Source organism: Colius striatus, chromosome Z, assembly GCF_028858725.1.
Source record: "Colius striatus isolate bColStr4 chromosome Z, bColStr4.1.hap1, whole genome shotgun sequence".
NCBI lineage: Eukaryota > Metazoa > Chordata > Aves > Coliiformes > Coliidae > Colius > Colius striatus.
Genome location: NC_084790.1, coordinates 46,149,576 through 46,168,695, shown reverse-complemented (window position 1 = coordinate 46,168,695; position 19,120 = coordinate 46,149,576). Strand labels below are relative to the sequence as shown.

Genomic DNA, 19,120 nt, shown 5'->3' with positions numbered 1-19,120 from the left:
GTTAAAAAAAAAAGGTTTTTCACTGGAATTTCCCGGCAAAAAGTATATGGGATTGACTCCCCTTGGCCATGTCAGCGCAAAACAAGTCTGGAAACAGTTCCCTCAAGAGCTCTTCGTGGAATCCTAAAATCCACATTCCCTGTGGCTTTGAAACGCTAATTTCAGGCTAATCTAATTAAGCTAATGACTTGCCCACCACCATGGAAGAAAGCTGAGACAACTTCCTCGAGATTCCCCTGCCTCCCAGACTTAAACTTTCTTTATTTCATCATGATGTCTCTGCACAGCAAGAAGCACAAACTTTGATTTCACTGAAGGGAAAGAGTCTTTAAATAGGCAACTGCTTGAAAGCCAACCGTGTCATGCATTTGAGGAGACATTACAAAGACAATAGGTTTTGGTAATGAATAAACAAAGGACACTTAAATACCGATTGCGTTTCGTTTTGTCTGTGTCCCGCCAGTGCAAGTCTTCATTAAACACGGCACATAGCATCTAACGTTAGTACGATCGGCTAACAATGGGCAATTCAGAGGTGCAGCTGTGCTCCACTTAGCCAGCATCTCAGCATCTTGCGCAAGGGGCGCAATCCTAGAGGTGAAGAAATGTAGCCTCGCTATTCTTTCTTGAAGAGAAATTAGCCGAAATTTCTCCAAATGTTGTGAAGTTGTGAACTCAAATTTTAAGTGCTGACTGAGAGAAGATGAGGAAACCTGAGCGTGTGCAAGGCAGGCTCTTTGATCCTCATATCAAGTCTGATTAAGTTAGAATTTGGCAAACCTTACTATTAAGCAATTACTTTCTGCTTTCTGCGTTTTCTGAACTTACATGGCACAACTCACAACGTTAATAACACTGAGCCGCAAGACAGAAGGAAGTCTGCCACCGAAGTTACATCAGAGCACTTTCTTTTACCTTTCACGTACACCTAGAGTTAAGCCTATCAATAACAGTTGTGGGGTTTTTTTTTCCCCGTTTCCTTTTTTCTCGTTTCCCTTTAAATCACAGATGCTTTCCAGGTTTGTGCTGTTTACTGGATATTAACTTATTTACTGTCATAATGTGTCAATCTGACACTTTTTTATTCAAGATTGCTTCCAGAGATATTTTTCTCATTTCACCTCCAGCCTCAGCCTTTCCCTCTCCCATCGGAAGGAACTGTAATACATTTTATTTATAGGATTTTTTCCTTTTTTCTTCCTCTCTTTTTTGTTGTCGCTGTCATGAGAAGAGAGTTATTTCAATAGCGTATGGCACTCTAATTCCCGTCTCGGGAGGGCCGAGGGGCAATACCGTCTTTCTGCGGGAAACCGGGCAACGGAGAGCCGCGCACTGGCGCGGAGTCCTCGACGGCAGTGACCACCCTTCCCATGGCAGGACTCTGGGACGAGGGTACCCGTTACCGACTAAGCGGGAGCCCTGCCCGGCACTGGGCTGTACAGCGATCCCTCCAGGGGCACCCCCGAGGCACTGCTGCCCGTCATCCTTCTCTCGCAGCACCGCGGCAGCACCATGTCCACTGTTGCCGGAGCAGAGTCCGGACAGGGCGAGGGTGCGGGCTCGAGGAAAGTGCCGCCGGCGCTGCGCCCGGGGCTGCCCGTCCGACTGCCCCCAGGGCGCCGCGCCCTCGGGCCGCCGCCGCCCGCCTGAAGGCCCCCGGCACCAAGCGCCTCGGCACCCCAGCACCCGCAGGCAGCCCCTGAGTGTCCCCCTTCCCCCCATCGGCAGTATCTGGCCGCGGAACGCCTTTCCCCCGCCTCGCACATCCCGCACAAGCCCTGGCACCAGTCCTGAGGGGCAAACCCAGAGCCCTCGCTGCCCGGGGCGGAGCTGCGGTGAGATTTGGAAGGGATGGGGATGTAGGGGAATCGTGGTGGGCTTCTCTGCGGTGTCCCCCGAACGAGGAAGATGAGGCGGGGAGTGTTGTATACCGGCGCACGCACGCCCGATCCTCCGGTGGCGCCGGGGGACGACAGCGACCCAGGGAGGGAGACCTTCCCTTCGCCTCCAACCCCCCCCCCGGAGGAAGGGCGAGATGGAGGGGGGAACGGAAGAGGAGGGGAAGGAGGGAGGGAGAAAGAGCAGAGAGAGCGGAGAGGTCGAGGAGGAAGGCGCTGCGGCAGGGGAGCGGCGGAGCGACGGGCAGCAGCTTGGCGAGCGGCGGCGGGAGAGTAGCCCCCACCACCCGGGGCTGCGCGCTGGGCAGAGGCGGCGGGGATGGGCGGGCGCAGGGAGGCTCCGCCAGCCGCCGTCCTCCGAGCTCCGGCCGCCTCCCTCCGCGCTATATAGGGGAGGGAGGGGTGGCGGAGCGGGGTGCCTGGCCAAAGCGCACGGCACACCGGTGCCTCTTGCCAGGAGAGCGCACAAGTGACCAGCGCTTCTTCCCATGCCTGTCTCCTGAAGCGACCCCCCACCCCCTGCCCGGCATGGATGTGGCCAACAACACTACCTCCCCACAGCGCTCCCCCGAGGAGGCAGGCGGCCCCGGCGTCGCCGAGGTGACCCTGGGCTACCAGCTGCTCACCTCTCTGCTCCTGGGCACGCTCATCCTGTGCGCTGTAAGCGGCAACGCCTGCGTGATCGCGGCCATCGCCCTGGAGCGCTCCTTGCAAACAGTGGCCAACTATCTCATCGGTTCTCTGGCTGTCACCGACCTCATGGTGTCTGTGCTGGTGCTGCCCATGGCGGCCCTCTACCAGGTGCTGAACAAGTGGACGCTGGGGCAGGTCACCTGCGACATCTTCATCTCGCTGGACGTGCTGTGCTGCACCTCTTCCATCCTGCACCTGTGCGCCATCGCCTTGGACAGGTACTGGGCCATCACGGACCCCATCGACTATGTCAACAAGCGGACTCCGCGGCGGGCCGCCGTGCTCATCAGCCTGACCTGGCTCATCGGCTTCTTGATATCCATCCCGCCCATGCTGGGTTGGAGGACACCCGAGGACCGGTCGAACCCCGACGCCTGCACCATCAGCAAGGACCACGGGTACACCATCTACTCTACCTTCGGCGCCTTCTACATACCGCTTCTCCTCATGCTGGTTCTCTACGGCCGAATCTTCAAGGCGGCCCGCTTCAGGATTCGCAAGACCGTCAAGAAAGCGGAGAAGAAGAAAATCGCCGACACCTGCCTCACCCTCTCCCCGGTCGCCCAGGAGAAGAAAAGCAACGGGGAGCCCGGCAAGGGCTGGCGGCGGACTGTGGAGCCCAAGCCCAGTGTCTGTGTCAACGGCGCGGTGAGGCAGGGCGAGGACGGGACCGCCCTAGAGATCATCGAGGTCCAGCGCTGCAACAGCTCCTCCAAGACTCACCTGCCGTTGCCCAGCGATGCGTGCGGCTCCTCGCCGCCCCCCTCCTTCGAGAAGCGCAACGAGAAGAACACGGAGGCCAAGCGGAGGATGGCTCTGTCCCGGGAGAGGAAGACTGTCAAGACTCTGGGCATCATAATGGGCACCTTCATCCTGTGCTGGCTGCCGTTCTTCATCGTGGCGCTAGTCTTGCCCTTTTGTGACCGTAAGTGCTACATGCCCGAGTGGCTGGGGGCAGTCATCAACTGGCTGGGCTACTCTAACTCCCTCCTCAACCCCGTCATCTATGCCTATTTCAACAAAGACTTCCAAAGTGCTTTTAAGAAAATCATCAAGTGCAAATTTTGCAGGCAATGAAGCTCGGCGCTCCGGGATGGGGCAGCAGGGTCCTGCCGCTCGCTTCATCCGCCTGGCCCCCGCTGCTGTGTCCCCCACGCACACCCCCCGCTCAGCCCCTCCAGGACCCCCTCGCAGCGCCTCCGCATCTCTCCAGCCGTCGGGTAAGCCCCGCTGGGCTGGGCCGGGCCGGGCCGGCGCTCTCGCCCCTCTCCTTCCTTCCCTCGCTCCCCTCCGTCATTCTGGGTAGATTTAGGGTTTGTAGGTCGTTGCTTGTGGTTGCTGTAATCCACAATGCCTGCCCGAGTAGCATTGGTAAAAATAAACCGCTGTGTCGGGGGTTTTTCTCGGACTCACGAAGAGACGGCGAGGGGCTCAGAGTCCAACTAGGTCTGTCAGTGAGAGTACGGAAGCTGAAGGCGACTCTCCGAGCGAAGGAAGGCGATTTGGACTCGCCACTTCCCGGGGCCGTAAAACCACACAGTGGATTTTCGTGGGGGAAAAGCGGCCGTGTTTTGTAACCTTGCCAAGTATTTACAGCAACATCCTCGTCTGCGTTCCGTGTGTGTAACAGCTCTTCCGCTACGCTAAGACCTGCGATTTTATCGAGCTTCCCTTCCTTACAGCGCAGGAGGATGATGGGGCTTAAACTCCAACCTTAGGTTGGAGGATATATATATGGAGGAGGAGGTTTTTTGTTTGTTTTTGAAATGCCTTTAGCCGAGGGTTTATCACCAAGAAAAGACTTGGCGCTGTGCGACCATCCCTGAGTTCACCGCGCAAGCAGCGGCACAGGGAGTTTAAAGTAACTTGTTTTTTCTTGTTTTTAAAGCCGCTTCAAAGTTTCTCCGGAGACGTTGCTGTTGCTTCGGATGCAGCCAGATGCGGCACATTTTGCTTGGGGATAAAACAAACAAACAAAACTGCAAACAAGCAACAACAAACTGACCCAAATCGATGAACCAAAACATTGCCATGTGTTCTGCGGAAGTCGGGGAGGGGCCGAGAGCACCCGCCGGAGGCAGCCGCAGGTGGCGAAAGCGGCATCTCCGAGCGGGCTGGAAGGCGTCGGGTCTCTTTCCCGGGCCAGACCCGCTAAGGGAAAGCCTGACTCTCCTCGCAAGCTGAGGGTTGCAGCCAGAAGCAGGCAGTGTCACCGCAATGCCAAGGACAGAGACGGCCAAACCTGGCCTGGCTAGATCCCGCGGCGGTTCCGCAAGCCTTCCCCCGCAAAGGCTTCCCCTTCTCCCGTCAATCCCAGCTGCTTGGCCCCAGGAAACCCGGGGCGCTTCTCCTTCCCTGCCTGCCCCGGGATGGGAGAAGAACAGCAGGACGGCCTTACCCGTCATAGAGCCCCTCTGCCCGCCCTGCCCTCTTTCCCGCCGGCTGCGGCCGGGACCCGGGGCCGCTCTTGGGTGACAGAGGGAGGGGGTGGGTGGTGGAAGGTGGCACTGGGTACAGCTGCCGCGTACTTCGGTGACGGGCTGCCTGAATGAATGCTTGACCAAATAGATATATATATATTTTCCTGTTTATTTTTGTGTAATCTATGTTACTTGTAGGTAAAGGGGAATGCAAAATCTGTGCGTCACGTGAATGTAAGTGCCCAGTAATTTCTGAACTTCAGCCGCTTACATTAAATGCCAATAGTGCTTTTAACAGCCTCAGATATACAGCTGATTTTCTGAAAATCTTATTTGTCCCCATTTTCGCAATTAAAGTGATCTTTGATCTTATCGCCTCTTTAATTATGCCTAACCACGTGTGTCGCAGATATTCCTCAAGTGTCAGGGCGTCCGAAAGTCAGCCTGTGGCGATTAGGGAGCCAGAGCTTCTCCAGAATGCTCCGAGTATTCTGTGATTTCGGGAGCCCCGGCAGACGGGCTGACGGGCCGGGGAGAGGGCGGGGCACCCTGGGCACCTCGGGCACCCTGGGGCGGGAGCCGGCAGCCGTGCTGGCGAGGCACGGCGTGCCTCGGTGTGGCGGGAGGGCTGCCGTGCAGCCGGGTTGGCTCCTATCGCCGCCTCCTTCCCTGAGTCGCGCCCACTCCTGCCAAGTGCGTTTCTGCACGTTTTGTCCTCATTAAAAAAAAAAAAAAAAAGAAAGAAAAAAGTTAAAACTTATAATTTGCAAAGCTTCTTGCAAACTCCCTGGCAACGATCCCACCTGGGAAAGCGTGGGCGCACTCCGGTGCCCGCAGGACACCCTGCGGCACTAGGCGGCCTGACCCCGCCGAGAGCCCCGAGACCTAGGGGCAGGGCCCACCCGGAACTGCATGGGGCAAGGCGGCAAAGAGGAGGGCGGCCGCTCGTGGGCCCACTTCATTTGCCTACCACCTCCGCGCTGCAGGGCGACGGATGGCGGGAGCACAGGCACAGCTCCAAGACCCGCCCAGGAGGCTGCCCGATACCCCAGCCGCCCTCTGTCGCTGCTGGGGTGAGAGCAGGGGAGGACCTCTAGAGCGCAGACCCCTCCGGCTCCGGCTGGCACAGCAGGGCAAGAGCCTGTGCCACCCCTAGTACTGCACGGAAAGGGCGCAGGGGAGCGGTTCCGGACTTTGGCGACCCCTCCCCTCTCGAACGGAGGCTCCGCGGGAGCAGCTGGGGGCGCCGGTGCCTCGCTGCCCGTAACCGGCTCAGTTGCTACGCGCCCCTGGCGCGCTCTCTGCATTTCCTCGGCAGGGAAAAGAACTCTGCGGCGGCTCTCCCGCCCGCGGTGCGGGTCGCAGTCCTCTCTCGGGATGCTCCCCAGCTCCGCGGCGCTGCACAAGCCGCGACAGAAATATCGCAACAGACCTCAGTGGGGACAACGTTTATCTCAACACTTCTACATTTCTCAGTCCCTCCGTTGTCTCTTTAATCCCTTCCTATTAAATTCTGTAATGTGAGGCAAACGTCCAGTTTCAGAAGATGAGGCTCTTTGAGGCTCTTTGTTTCAAATTTGTAATTTTATTTCCAGTAACATTTAAAGAAAACACCCAATCCAAACAATTTATTAGTGTTGTTTAAAAGAAGAAATCAATTCTATGTTAAATCAATATATGTAGTTGATTGCAGTGTTGTATTTGCTTCACCAATGAACAACCTCCTCACAACTTAAAATTCATTTCAGTTTTAAAGAACCTATAGAAGCTCAAACAATGAACAAAGAAAAACCCAAGTGAAAAGGAAAAGGTTTTATGTTTTAAGCAGAGACACAGAAATTTGAGTTTTAATAACCTGAGTCAATTGTGGACACCAAAGATGAGCATAGATTGAAAGGCTTTAACCCTTTCTGCCTTTAAAAATGCTTCTTTAGACTGCTGTAAAACAAGAAGAAAAGTTTCATAACTGAATTTCCCCTGGTCTGTGGCTCCAGTCCATGTTGAATTTATGTCCAAATCCACATCTGACAAAAAGGACTGGCAGAGAAATCCAACGCTTCTGCGGACCAACTGTGCTTACAGTTGGAGCTGGGGAGACAAAGGGGTAGGAAAAAGGGAAGGACATACTGGCATAATCTATATTGGATCAAACAGATGGATTATAAAATATTTTAGAAATTACTAAGCCTGAACAAAAATTGATAGGACTGCCAAAAAGAAAAAAAGGGGAGAAAAAGATAAAGACGCATCCAGATGGTTCTCACAAGCTTCACAGACCTGTTGAAAATAGTGAGGGTCTTATAAAGTAAAAAAAAAAATCTTACAAACAAAGGAAAAAGGCACAAGTGTCTAGTAATAGAAGTGTTGGCCAGCACAAATAGAGGTCATGATCTGCTCCCGCTGTAATAGCATCTTGTTTTATTGTTTGTACTAAGCAGCACTCAAAGCATCTTTTGCTATTAGGAACAGTCAATATAATCCTTCCAAATCGACTTTCACATTTAAGAGCTATTTACACCCACTCTGCTGAACCATAACTTGCACACAGAAGTGATAAGGATGATGTAAGCTAACAATGTCATCTATAGCCTATTTTAACTCGCACCTTGTTCCTACTTCTTGGCATTTCCACTGCGGTTGGTTTGGTGGGCGGGCATAGGCCTAAGAGCATTTGTACAAAATGGACTGGAGGGAATATCATACAGTACACAGAATATAGTTTCACATGTATCCTCACTAGTAAATTTCATGTGCATCTTGAAACTGAATTCTGCTTTTTAGGGTGGAGTTGGTGTATTCTGAGTCCTTGACTCGGAAGGAAAACATCATATCTAAGTGGCTGGTTATGATTTTAAATTGTCCAGTGATAAAAGAAAAGAGATATAATGGTTCTCCAATTGAACTGTTAGGGTCCAAGCATAAGTCTTTTGAACAAAAGTGAGTTATGGAATATTTGGGAAGCCATTAAATTTGACATTTAAACATTTTGTCTTTGAAGTCAAGATCTCGGCAGACAATTCTAAGCAGAATAATGGAAAAATTTGGAAGAATGCTGCCAGGTGAAGGGAAGCTGGCTTGGATTTGAAGACAGACACCCAAATCATTAAATGCATCTGGACCATACTCAAAAGTGTTGTCTGGACTCAGGTCCTGTCATCATCCAGATTCTGGCACAGATTGTGGAAAAGTTACGCATAGTGCAGATGAAATGCCAGGCTGGGTATTGCCTTAAAACTGCTGGTCATTTAGTTTCTGTAATTTTCTAGCCTCTTCCTTTTGCTTTCCATATGTGGTGAATAACATAGTCATTTCACACGGGAGTGTGCAGGCAAAAGCCCTGATGGAGAGCTGCCTGCGACAGTCTTTGGAGTTTGCCTTGTAGGAGGTTTTTGGCACTTGCAGTCTCTTGAAGGCAGGAAAGAAGTAGTGAGTGAGAGTATTCATGACAGAAAATAATCTCAAACTGCTGTTGGAGAGGAGGCTTGATGCTGAAGAGCTGACTCAGAAATTCTTGCTTCTGAAATGGAGATGACTGCTTTTATCATGCTGGACAGATTATTGTAAACCTCAGGCCAGGCCAGTGCTGAGCCAAAGAGGTTCTGATCTGGTCAAACCGCCTGGTGAAAACGGCCTGCGGCAGCACATTTTACCTTCGTTGTACCCAGTCCTAAGAGTTACTGTAAGCTTTATGCAAGCCAGGTGTGTGACTTTTCTTCCTCTCTTTGAACATTCATCCACAGGCTCTCATCTACCCTGTCTTGACCCTTGGAACTGATGCTACTGAGTTAGCAGCACACTTCTGTGAGAGGTTATCTCTTTATTCAAAACAGTCTAATGTGTTCAAGATCCCTGATGTACTTGGCTCTTTTGGCCAAGAAGAGCTGAAAACTGGTGGTTGCATCCACCAATGTCCTTCATGCTTTCAGGAGAGTTAATGTAGGCTGGACAGTAACACACTTTTTGGTTGGGCTTGGTTTACTACTTTTGATGTCTCAGAGTACGCAATGTTTCTAGTCTCTGGCTTTTTCTTACTTTTTAAGAGAGAGAACTCTGTGTGGCAAATCAGGAAATCCCTGTGAACTATAAAACAGATGCACAGATTGTCTACTTGACTGAGATTGTATTTTGAATACATAGCTATTTTCCTTTATATCACATTTGTGTTTGTTACTGTGATGCGCATTTGGGTTTAGATGGCTATAGATTTGGAGATAAAATTAGGAATTTCCAGATTCAAGCTCTCCTCACAAAGAGTAATACTCTGTTTTAGCTAACTTATTTTAAAAGGAAAAAAACCATCAAAATAGAGAAAAAAAACATTAAAAAAGAGAGGGCAGGAATCTAATTTTGGGTCAAGTCTGTCCCTCAAAGACTACTGCTGTATTCAGAAGAATTACAGAAGACATAAATTTAGTTTATTATGTCCGGAGCCAGATGATACATTGCCTTATTTTGTCATAGTTCAGTGCATGCACATTTAATCAAAACAGTATACAGGTCAAAGAAGCATTTTTCCTTACTGTACTTCAATTACAGGCACCTATTGTGAAAATCCTTGAGCTACTTGCCTGAAAATGTTGTTTTTGGTAGCCCTCAAACTTTATTTCCCCATTTTTCCTATGGGCAAGTCATCCAATTGCTCAAAATTGCTGGGTAAAAATTCTCTAGTTTTCAAAACTACTACAGTGAAATTACTGTGCAATCTGTCTTTGCAGCCTCATTTTCTTCTACAGCACCATAAAACTTAAAAAACATAAAATCACATTTGCACGAATTCTACCCGGGCTTCAGCAAGAGAGGGTAAAAGGTACCCTCTCTCTCCATCGACCTCCTTACATAGCTGTGGCTTTTACAGCAGAGACAGGCAAAACAATGCTTCCCTGTGGGATTTAAGTAAATGTGTGTGGGATGTTTTTGAGAACACTACAAGTTTTCTCAACATCACAAACACAATGTGATGTCTTGTAAAGGTTACTATAACAAGACAAGAAAGAATATTTAAGTTATTAAAATGAAAGACAGGTAACATTTTGCCTCACCTAGATATAATTATATCCTTTATGAGCCTCTTGGTGGAGAAAAACATTTCAAGCAATGCAAAGTAGCAGCTGCATTTAGTGACTTATGACATAGATACTGATTATCCCCTGTATTACATTACTAATATTGACATAAAGAAATTATGTGAAAATAGACATATGAAAGGCACTAGCCACATTCAGAATTGAAATAATTTACTGGTGTTACAGAATTTTAGTGAGTCTCTCATTAACAACATCACGTATTTTACTTAAAAGTGCTACACTTTTCTCCCCATGAAATTGCTGCCCAGATACAAGAGTTTCTGAGGCAGCAGTGCTGTTTAAAGGAGAGATGAGCACTTTCAGAGGCACCTCTCCACTGCACACCCTTGAAATGCACAGGACCTCAGTATTTGCCTTTAGGCATGGATAGCTGCGTAAGAGACCTCTTTTGAGGGCAGAATTTCTTGCACGGTTCCCAGCTACCAGTAGGATACTGCAGTGCTTGCCCACTGCTGTTCACGGGAAACTGCATCACTCCCACTGTGAAGTAAGAGATTTACATTGTAATAAATTACAGTATTCATGGAAAGAATAAAAAGATAAATTACATTTGTAATTGATGCATTCTGTAAACAAAACATGAGTAGGACTTGTTTTTACTTTTGTTTTGTTTTGTTTTTGTCTTTTGTCTGCTTTCAATGTCCAAATCGGTCTAGTGCTGCCCTAGGGAAGATTGCTTCGTTGCTGAAGACAAAGAAGATAACTTGCTAAGAAAGAAAACTAGCAGTGGATGATGAGGTAATCAGACATGCACTTGCATGGCAACCATCACTTCAATAGCTTTCTGATATGTCACATAGACCTCTTTTTATATCACTCTCTTACCTGAAGTCCAAAGCATGACTCACTTTTGCAGTCTGGAAGAATTTTAATTTTTAGTAGCTGCATTTTACCAAAAAAGAAAAGACAAGGGATAGTGGTGTATGCCTAGAAGCAATTGCATTTCATTCTAAGAACTTCCTTCAGATTTTGATAAAGAAAGAGAGAAAAAACCCTACCTGATGTAATTTCACTCATAATTCATGCAAATTTTACTGCTGTGTTTCAACAAGTAAGAACTTTCCTTGCATGGAAAGCTTCCTGTTCATTGAAAAGTTGACTTTTTCCTGTTCTTTCATTGGTGGATTCTAGGATTTATTGTATGCAGAAGATTAGTAGCAGTAATAGTAGTGTGAAATAATGTAATATAGACTAGATTGCAATACGGAGAAAAATAATTCACATATGTAATCTCCAGTAGAATTCTTTATAGCCAGAATAAAGATTTGCATTTTTTTTTCCTTTTACTGGATTTGTAAAAGACACTTGTACAGTTTTACAAACATGATGGGTTTGTCCCAGAGTGTCACACACAAGCTGCATCTCATCGTTATGCTTGTGTTTGCTATATCCTTGGACCAAGTGTCCTGCTCTTGAGCTCAAGACACCGATAGCTGCAGAGCTGGCTTCCATTCTCCTGCAAGGTAAATTTTAAACAAATGCAGAATGTAAGAGCTATTCAGGTTGACAGGGATGGCATCTGAAATATCCCTTGCAATATTAGGGTGCACGTGCTGTGTGCTTTCAAATGGAGGAGCAACTTGAAACATCATCTCTCTTTTCCTTGAAAAGCAGGTGAAAGACCAAAAAAACCCAAGGTCAGAGGAAGCCTGAATTGAAAATGGTACATATTGAAATTGTAATTTGAAATATAAAAATATGCATTTAATTAAATTAATTAAAAAAAAATAGAATCATGGAATAGTAGGGTTGGAAGGGACCTTTAGAGATCATCTAGTCCATCCCCCCTGCAGGTTCACCTGGATCAGGTCACAGAGGAACATGTCCAGGCAGATCTTGAAGACCTCCAAAGAAGGAGATTCCACACCCTCCCAGGGCAGCCTGTGCCAGGGCTCCCTCACCCTCACAGTAAAATAGTTTTTCCTTATGTTTAAATGGAACTTTTTGTGTTCCAGCTTCATCCCATTACCCCTTGTCCTGTTGCTAGATACCATCAAAAAAAGGGACGTCCCAACCTCCTGACACCCACCATTGAGATATTAATAAATATTAATGAGATCCCCCCTCAGTCTCCTCTTCTCTAGACAAATGCAGGGCCATGGTCTTATTGCAGTTACAGAGACATGATGGGACAGCTCCAATGATTGGAGCTGACATACATGGGTCTGTGTTGTTTAGGAAAGACAGGACGAGAAGGCAAGGCAGTGGAGTTGCTCTCTATGTGAAAGAGAAATTAGAGTGCATTGAGCTCTGCTTGGGCAGGAATGAGGGGTGGGTTGAAGGTTTATGGGTGAGAACTGAAGGGCAGGGTAACATGGGTGATACTGTTACAAGTGTTTACTACAGACTACCTGATCAGGAAGGGGAAGTGGATGAGGCCTTCTGCAAACAGCTGACACCTGCCTCACAATCAAACTTCCTGGTCCTCATGGACCTCATTTTAACCACCCTGATATTTGCTGGCAATACCACTCAGCCAAGTATGTACAGTCTAGGAGGTACCTACAGAATGTTGATGAAAACTTCCTGTCACAAATGGTAGACGAGCAGGGATCAGACACATGCTACTGGACCTTGTACTAACAAATAAAGAAAGTCTGGTTGAGGATATGAAGATCGGAGGCAACCTTAGCTGCAGTGACCATGACATAGTGGAGCAAAGAAAGTAAAGTGGACATAGGAAGTAAAGGAAAACAAGAAGGGCTTCTTCTAATACATCAGCAGCAAAAGTAAAATTAGGGAGAATGTGAACCCTCTGATGAATAAAGAAGGTGCCCTGGTGACAGAGACTGCAGAGAGGGTGGAACTACTGAATGGCTCTTTTGCCTCGGTCTTCACTGCTAAGGCTGGCCCTTGGGAAGCCCAGTTGCTGGAGGATAGTAAGATGGTCTGGAGAATAGAAGACTTTCCCTTGGTGGATGAGGATGAGGTTAGAGACCTGGTGGCCAAGCTGGACACTCATAAATCTATGGGACCTGATGGGATGTACCCACAAGTGCTGAGGGAGCTGGCTGAAGTTATTGCTAAGCTGCACCACCATTTTCAGATGATGGTGGAGGACTGATGAGGTGCCTGAGGACTGGAGGAAGGCCAGTGTCAATCCAGTCTTCAAAAAAGGCAAGAAGGAGGAGCCAGGAAACTACAGGCTGGTCATCCTCACCTCCATCCCTGGAAAGGTGATGGAACAACTCATCCTGGATGCCATTGCTAAACATATGAAGGAAAAGATAGCTATCATTGGGAGTCAACATGGATTCACCAAGGGGAAGTCCTGCTTGACCAACCTGATAGCCTTCTATGATGGCGTGATTGGCTGGCTAGATGAGAGGAGAGCAGCAGATGTCATCAACCTTGACTTCAGCAAGGTTTGGACACCATCTCCCATAACATCCTCCTCAGAAAGCTGAGGCAGTGTGGCTTGGATGAGTGGACAATGAGGTGGGTCAAGAACTGTCTGAATGACAGAGCCCAGAGGATGGTGATCAATGACACAGAATCGAGTTGGAGGCCTGTGGCCAGTGGAGTTCCACAGGGATCTGTTCTGGGGCCAGTCTTATTCAACATCTTCATCATAGACCTGGATGAGGGGACAGAGTGTACCCTCAGCAAGTTAGCTGAATGGCACCAAACTGGGAGTACTGACTGATTCACCAGAAGGCTGTCCTGCCACTCAGTGGAATCTTGACCGGCTTGAGAGTTGGGCAGAGAGGAACCTCATGAGGTTCAACAAGGACAAGTGCAGAGTCCTGCACCTGGAGAGGAATCACCCCATGCACAGGCTGAGGATTGATCTGCTGAAAAGCAGCTCCGCAGAGAGAGACCTTGGAGTCCTGGTTGAGAATAAACTGAACATGAGCCAGTAATGTGCCCTTGTGGCCAAGAAGGCCAATGGCATCCTGGGATGCATCAAGAAGAGTGTGGCCAGCAGGTCAGGGGAGGTTCTGTTCCTCCTCTACTCTGCCCTGGTGGAGCGAAATCTGGAGTCCTGTGTCCATTTCTGGGCTCCTGTCCTGGTTTAGGCCCATCAAGGAACAAAAGACCATGATTAGCCTCAATTACCAAAGACCTGAGAATTGCTAAAGGGCAGGGAGAGCTTAATTGCCACCTATGGTCCAGGATAAAACAGACCAGGCTACTCGGCCTGGGGAAGAAAACAGAAAATAATTTAATCCAACGCCAACTAAAGCATAACCATAAAACGTCAAAACATAACCAACACAAAACAACACAGAGTGGTACAATGATGAAGAGCACAACCAGCCCTTTAAGATCACCTTCTCCCCACCTCTCCCCTCTTCCTGGGCTCAGAGCCTTGATCCTGGTGTCTTTACTTCTTCCCACCTTGAATGGCTCAGGAGGACAGGGAATGGGAGTTTCACTCAGTCTATTCTGGATGGTTTCTGCCATTTGCCTTTCCTCAGGGCAGGCGAGCTCTGCGCCGGTTCTTTCTGCTCCTCCATGATGTACCTCACACACCCGGCAGCTCTGCACGGGCAGTTCCAACATGTGTTCATCCCAAGGCTGCAGTTCCTCTCTGCCTCTTGTGTGAGTCTGCTCTGTGGCCTGCAGGCTCTCCAGCACGGCCTGCACCATGGCCATCTCCTCACACAGTCTCTTGCCCATCTGGCCACATTCACCCGGAGCTAATGGTGTTTCTCAGTCCTGTTGTTGTCCTCCATGGGTTGCAGGGCCACAGCTACTTTCTCATCATGGGTTGCAGAGGGGTCTCTGGTCTGTTGCTCCTCCTTCCTTCCTCCTCTGACTGTGGGGTCCATGTGGTTGCCTCCATCTTGTACCACTCTTACACCTCCTCCCAAGCACTTTAAATTCTCATCATTAAATAGTGATGGCAGAGGCACCAGATTGGCCTCTGAACCCTCTGAGGTGGGTCTGAACCCAAGAGCTGGGGGAAAGGCCAAGAACTCTTTACCAGGTCTTCACTGCACCCCCCCCCCCATCCCCCCCCCGCCCCCGTTACCTAGCAAAAGTGGTTCCTTGCTAAACCATGACAGCTCCTCAGCTCAAGAGGGACAAGGAACTTCTGGAGAGAGTCTAGCACAGGGCCACCAAGATGATCACGGGACTGGGGCATTTTCATTATGAGGAAGGGCTGTGGGAACTGGTGCTATTTAGTCTGGAGAAGAGGAGACTGAGGGGAGATCTCATTAATACTTACAAGTATTTAAAAGTGTACATCAAGAGAATCAGGCAACACTTATTTCTGCAGTGTTCAGTGATAGGACAAGGGGTAATGGAAAGAAGCTGGAACACAACAAGTTCCATTTAAGCATAAGAAAAAACTATTTTACTGTGAGTGTGAGGGAGCCCTGGCACAGGCTGCCCAGGGAGGATGTTGGAGTCTCCTTGACAGGTTTTCCAAACCTGTCTGTACATGTTTCTGTGTGATCTATTCTAGGCGAACCTGCTTGAGTAGGGAGTTAGTCTGGATGATCTTTAGAAGTACCTTTCAACCCCTAGCATTCCATTATTCTATTGTTGCATATACACAATTATTTTAGTTAACAACTTATCATCACAATGAGTAGTCAAGCACTTGTTAAGCACTTGTTAATCACCTAGTAATAGCTCAATCAATTAGCTAAGCACTTGCAAATAACTCAAACACCTATTGATTAAGTAAGTATTTATTTGAATTACATAAGCATCAAACTGCAAGAGTTACATACCACACTTTATGGGGACCTGTTAGCTTAGCTACCAGACCCTGGTGAATGTATTTGTTAGGTTACCTTAGCTGTTACCTTAGCCACGAGACCCTGGTAAATGTATTTGTTAGGTTACCTTAGTTGTTACCTTAACCACAAGACCCTGATATATGTATTCGTTAGGTTACCTTGGCTGTTACCTTAGTTGTTACTAAAACAAAGGGACTGATACAATTTTTGACGAATCACTGTGATTTTGGAAAGTTTGTGTTTGTTGGGAACCAATCAAGGTGAAGGGCTAAATTGATAGATGGATGGATAGTTTATGCATGCTTGTGTTGGCAAATGTGATTCTTTTGTTTGAGCTGTATAAAAACCCTGAAAATGGTAACTAACAACGAAGCACGTATGGAGGAGCTATCCCCCGTGTTTTCCCAGCGCTGCATAATAAAGAAGTGCCTGGCTCATCTGCATTCCTGTGTAGATAAGTTTTTCCGCGATTGTGGATCTGTCAACACTATGACTGGTTAGACACACATCAGAAGGCAGTCAGAATGGTGAAAAACCCACAGAATTTCCAGTAGAAAATGGGGTTTGGCTTGAACTTACCCAAAAGCCTAAAAGACTGATAAAAAGAGTGCTCTTCCTGAATCTTAAAAATATTGTTTTGATCAGACACTGTAAGCAAGTCATATTTAATCCTTTGATACAGGTAATGGGCAAGACAGTCCATGCAGCTGCCTTCTTTTCCTTCTCTTTCCTCTTCAAAATAGGAAAGCTGTCAGGGAGCACATTTCCTCTGGGTTTTGCAAACAAAGACCCCTCTGGGGTCTTTTTGTTGTTGGTGTTTGTTGTTTACTTGTGCTTTTTGTTTTTAGTATTTCTTTTGATTTTTTTTGTTGTTGTTGCATTTTTGTTTTGTTCCGTCTGTACAAAGTACAGCAAGAAGGAAAGCAGGAGAATATCAGCACTTAATCTCTGTTCCCAGACTGAAGTTTAATAAAAAATGTATTGCAGAAGGATGAAATTCAAACATTAAACAAGCCTGTTATATAGTCAGTTTCTGGAATAAGGAAGAATAAGGAGGTGTAGGGAACTCACCTATTGCACTCAGCACTAGCATTAGATGAAGTAAGCATTCGTCATCAGACACATAATTCATGCTGGCATGTTTAAAAATCAGTATATTTTTAAAGAAAACATTTTGACAGTGTCCTCTTTCTATTAGTTTTGACAGAATAATTTTTATAGAATTCTTTTGTTGGTTTTATATGTTAATGATCTATCTGAATAAAAATAGGGAAGTTAATCAAAGCATGCATGAAATATGTCTCAGTAGTCATGCTGAAGGCAAAATGCCTGTGTTCCAGTCCACTTGTAGATATACAAATTTGCACACAAGAATTTTTGATGGGAAGTCTCAAGGGGCAAGATGGAGCAGGACACTGGAAAAAAGCACCAAATCCTTTCCCCAGAGTGAAGTCTTTCACCTTAACATTTACAGCCATCATGAGTGGCAAAAGTTTTAAAGTTCCAGGTAGAAGACTGCTCTTGTTCTGTTGCTCAGTGTTGGGGAAGGAATTATTCAGATGCAGTGCCCAATCTTCAGGCAAGAGAGTCACATAGTCTAGCTAAATGAGAAATAAAGACAGAGCTGGGCTATTTGCCTGCATTGAATCAGGAGCCTGTTGCTCTTGAGCTTCCTGACTTTTTACTTGTCAGCCTCATTCTAGTAACTTGTTTTACACAACCATTTCAACCCATGGACCTGGACTATCTCTCAGTCATTATATTGGTAGAGAGGAAGCATTGTAAAATCATATAGATCTCTCTAAATTTCAGCTCACTGTGTATGGCAATTGTTACAGATGCTGGCACTTCAGTTCTTTGTGAGTGTGATACCCTTCTGGTTGGAATGCATCCCTTAGGGATGAATGGTTTGTACCTGGAGCAGGATCCAGGTAGCCTTTCCCACTTATCACAGTTTGGATAAAGACTTACGACTGCAAGACTTGGCAGACATGCAGCCAGACCACATTAATTCAAATGGGTTCAATATATGGTTGGCTGAACTGCATGGCTATCTGTAAGCTAGCAGGTGCAAGCAATGATGAATGCTACACTGCCAGCTTTGAAGTCTTACAATTTTGGTACAAAAGTGTAGTAACTGTAAATGGCACAAGTCAGAAGCTTAATCTAAGGGAATTGCCTCCAAAAGGAGCAACCAGAAAGAGTAGTTTTAAACCATGAATGACAGTTGAATGTAGATCTCTCTAGGTTGTAATTTATTATTTGTTTGCCTGAGAAATCAAGGCACAACTGTCAGGCAGCTACTTCACATACTGTATCCAGATTTGCTCTAGGGTCTTGCAGCTCCGTGAATCAAAAGTTTAACATAAGTTTAAACTTCCATGTCCCTCAGTTTTAATCCTTGGTTAGAATGCTTTGGAGTTCAGTGAAGTTCCTTTTTATAGGGTTTGTGGTACCACGTGGGAGTAATTTGCAAACAATACAGTTGCATTATACTGGAGAGCTAGTGAATAGCTTGACGATGTTTCCTCCAGGAATGCTTTGTCATATCTACGCTCTCTGAGATAATGGTGTATTAAAAGTGTCCTCCTATAAAAATCTGGGAGAAGTCAGTTAAAGTTACAAAATCACAGTATCTCAAGGTCTGGAAAGGACCTCAAAAGATCATCTAGTCTAACCCCCCTGCCATCTAGAGCAGGACCATCTAGAGTAGGTCACACAGGAATTAATCCAGGTGGGTTTTGAATGTCTCCAGAGAAGAAGGCTCAACAACCCATCTGGGCAGCCTGTTCCAGTGCTCTGTTGCCCTCACACTGAAGAAATTCTTCCTTGTACTTGGTTGGAACCTCTTGTTCCAGCTTGTACTCATTGCCCCTTGTCCTATCATTGGACATCACTGAGAACAGCCTGGCTCCATCCTCCTGACACCCATCCTTGTAAACATTAACGAGGTCACCTGTCAGTCTCCTCCAAGGTAAAGAGCCCCAGCTCCCTCAGCCTTTCATCATAAGGGAGATGCTCCACTCTCTTCATCATCTTGGTGACCCTGTGCTGGACTCTCTCCAGCAGTTCCCAGTCCTTCTTGAAGTGAGGGGCCCTGAACTGGACCCAATATTCCAGATATGGTCTCACGAGGGCAGAGTAGAGGAAGAGGAGAATGTCTCTTGACCTACTAACCACATCCCTTCTAATACACCCCAGGATGCCAATGGCCTTCTTGGCCAAGGGGGCACACTGCTGGCTCATGTTCATCCTGCTGTCCACCAAGACCCCCAGGTCCCTTTCCCCTACACTACTCTCTAAGAGTTAATTCCCTAACCTGTACAGAT

At 47.4% G+C, this 19,120-nt stretch overlaps 1 protein-coding gene across 1 annotated transcript; it reads left to right on the top strand.

Annotated features, from left to right (window-relative positions):
* Positions 1-2,426: 2,426 nt before the first annotated feature.
* On the top strand, positions 2,427-3,668 carry HTR1A (5-hydroxytryptamine receptor 1A). Its single transcript, XM_062018909.1, has one exon. It carries the CDS (start codon positions 2,427-2,429, stop codon positions 3,666-3,668), a length of 1,242 nt encoding a protein of 413 aa, XP_061874893.1.
* The last annotated feature ends 15,452 nt before the right edge of the window (positions 3,669-19,120 follow it).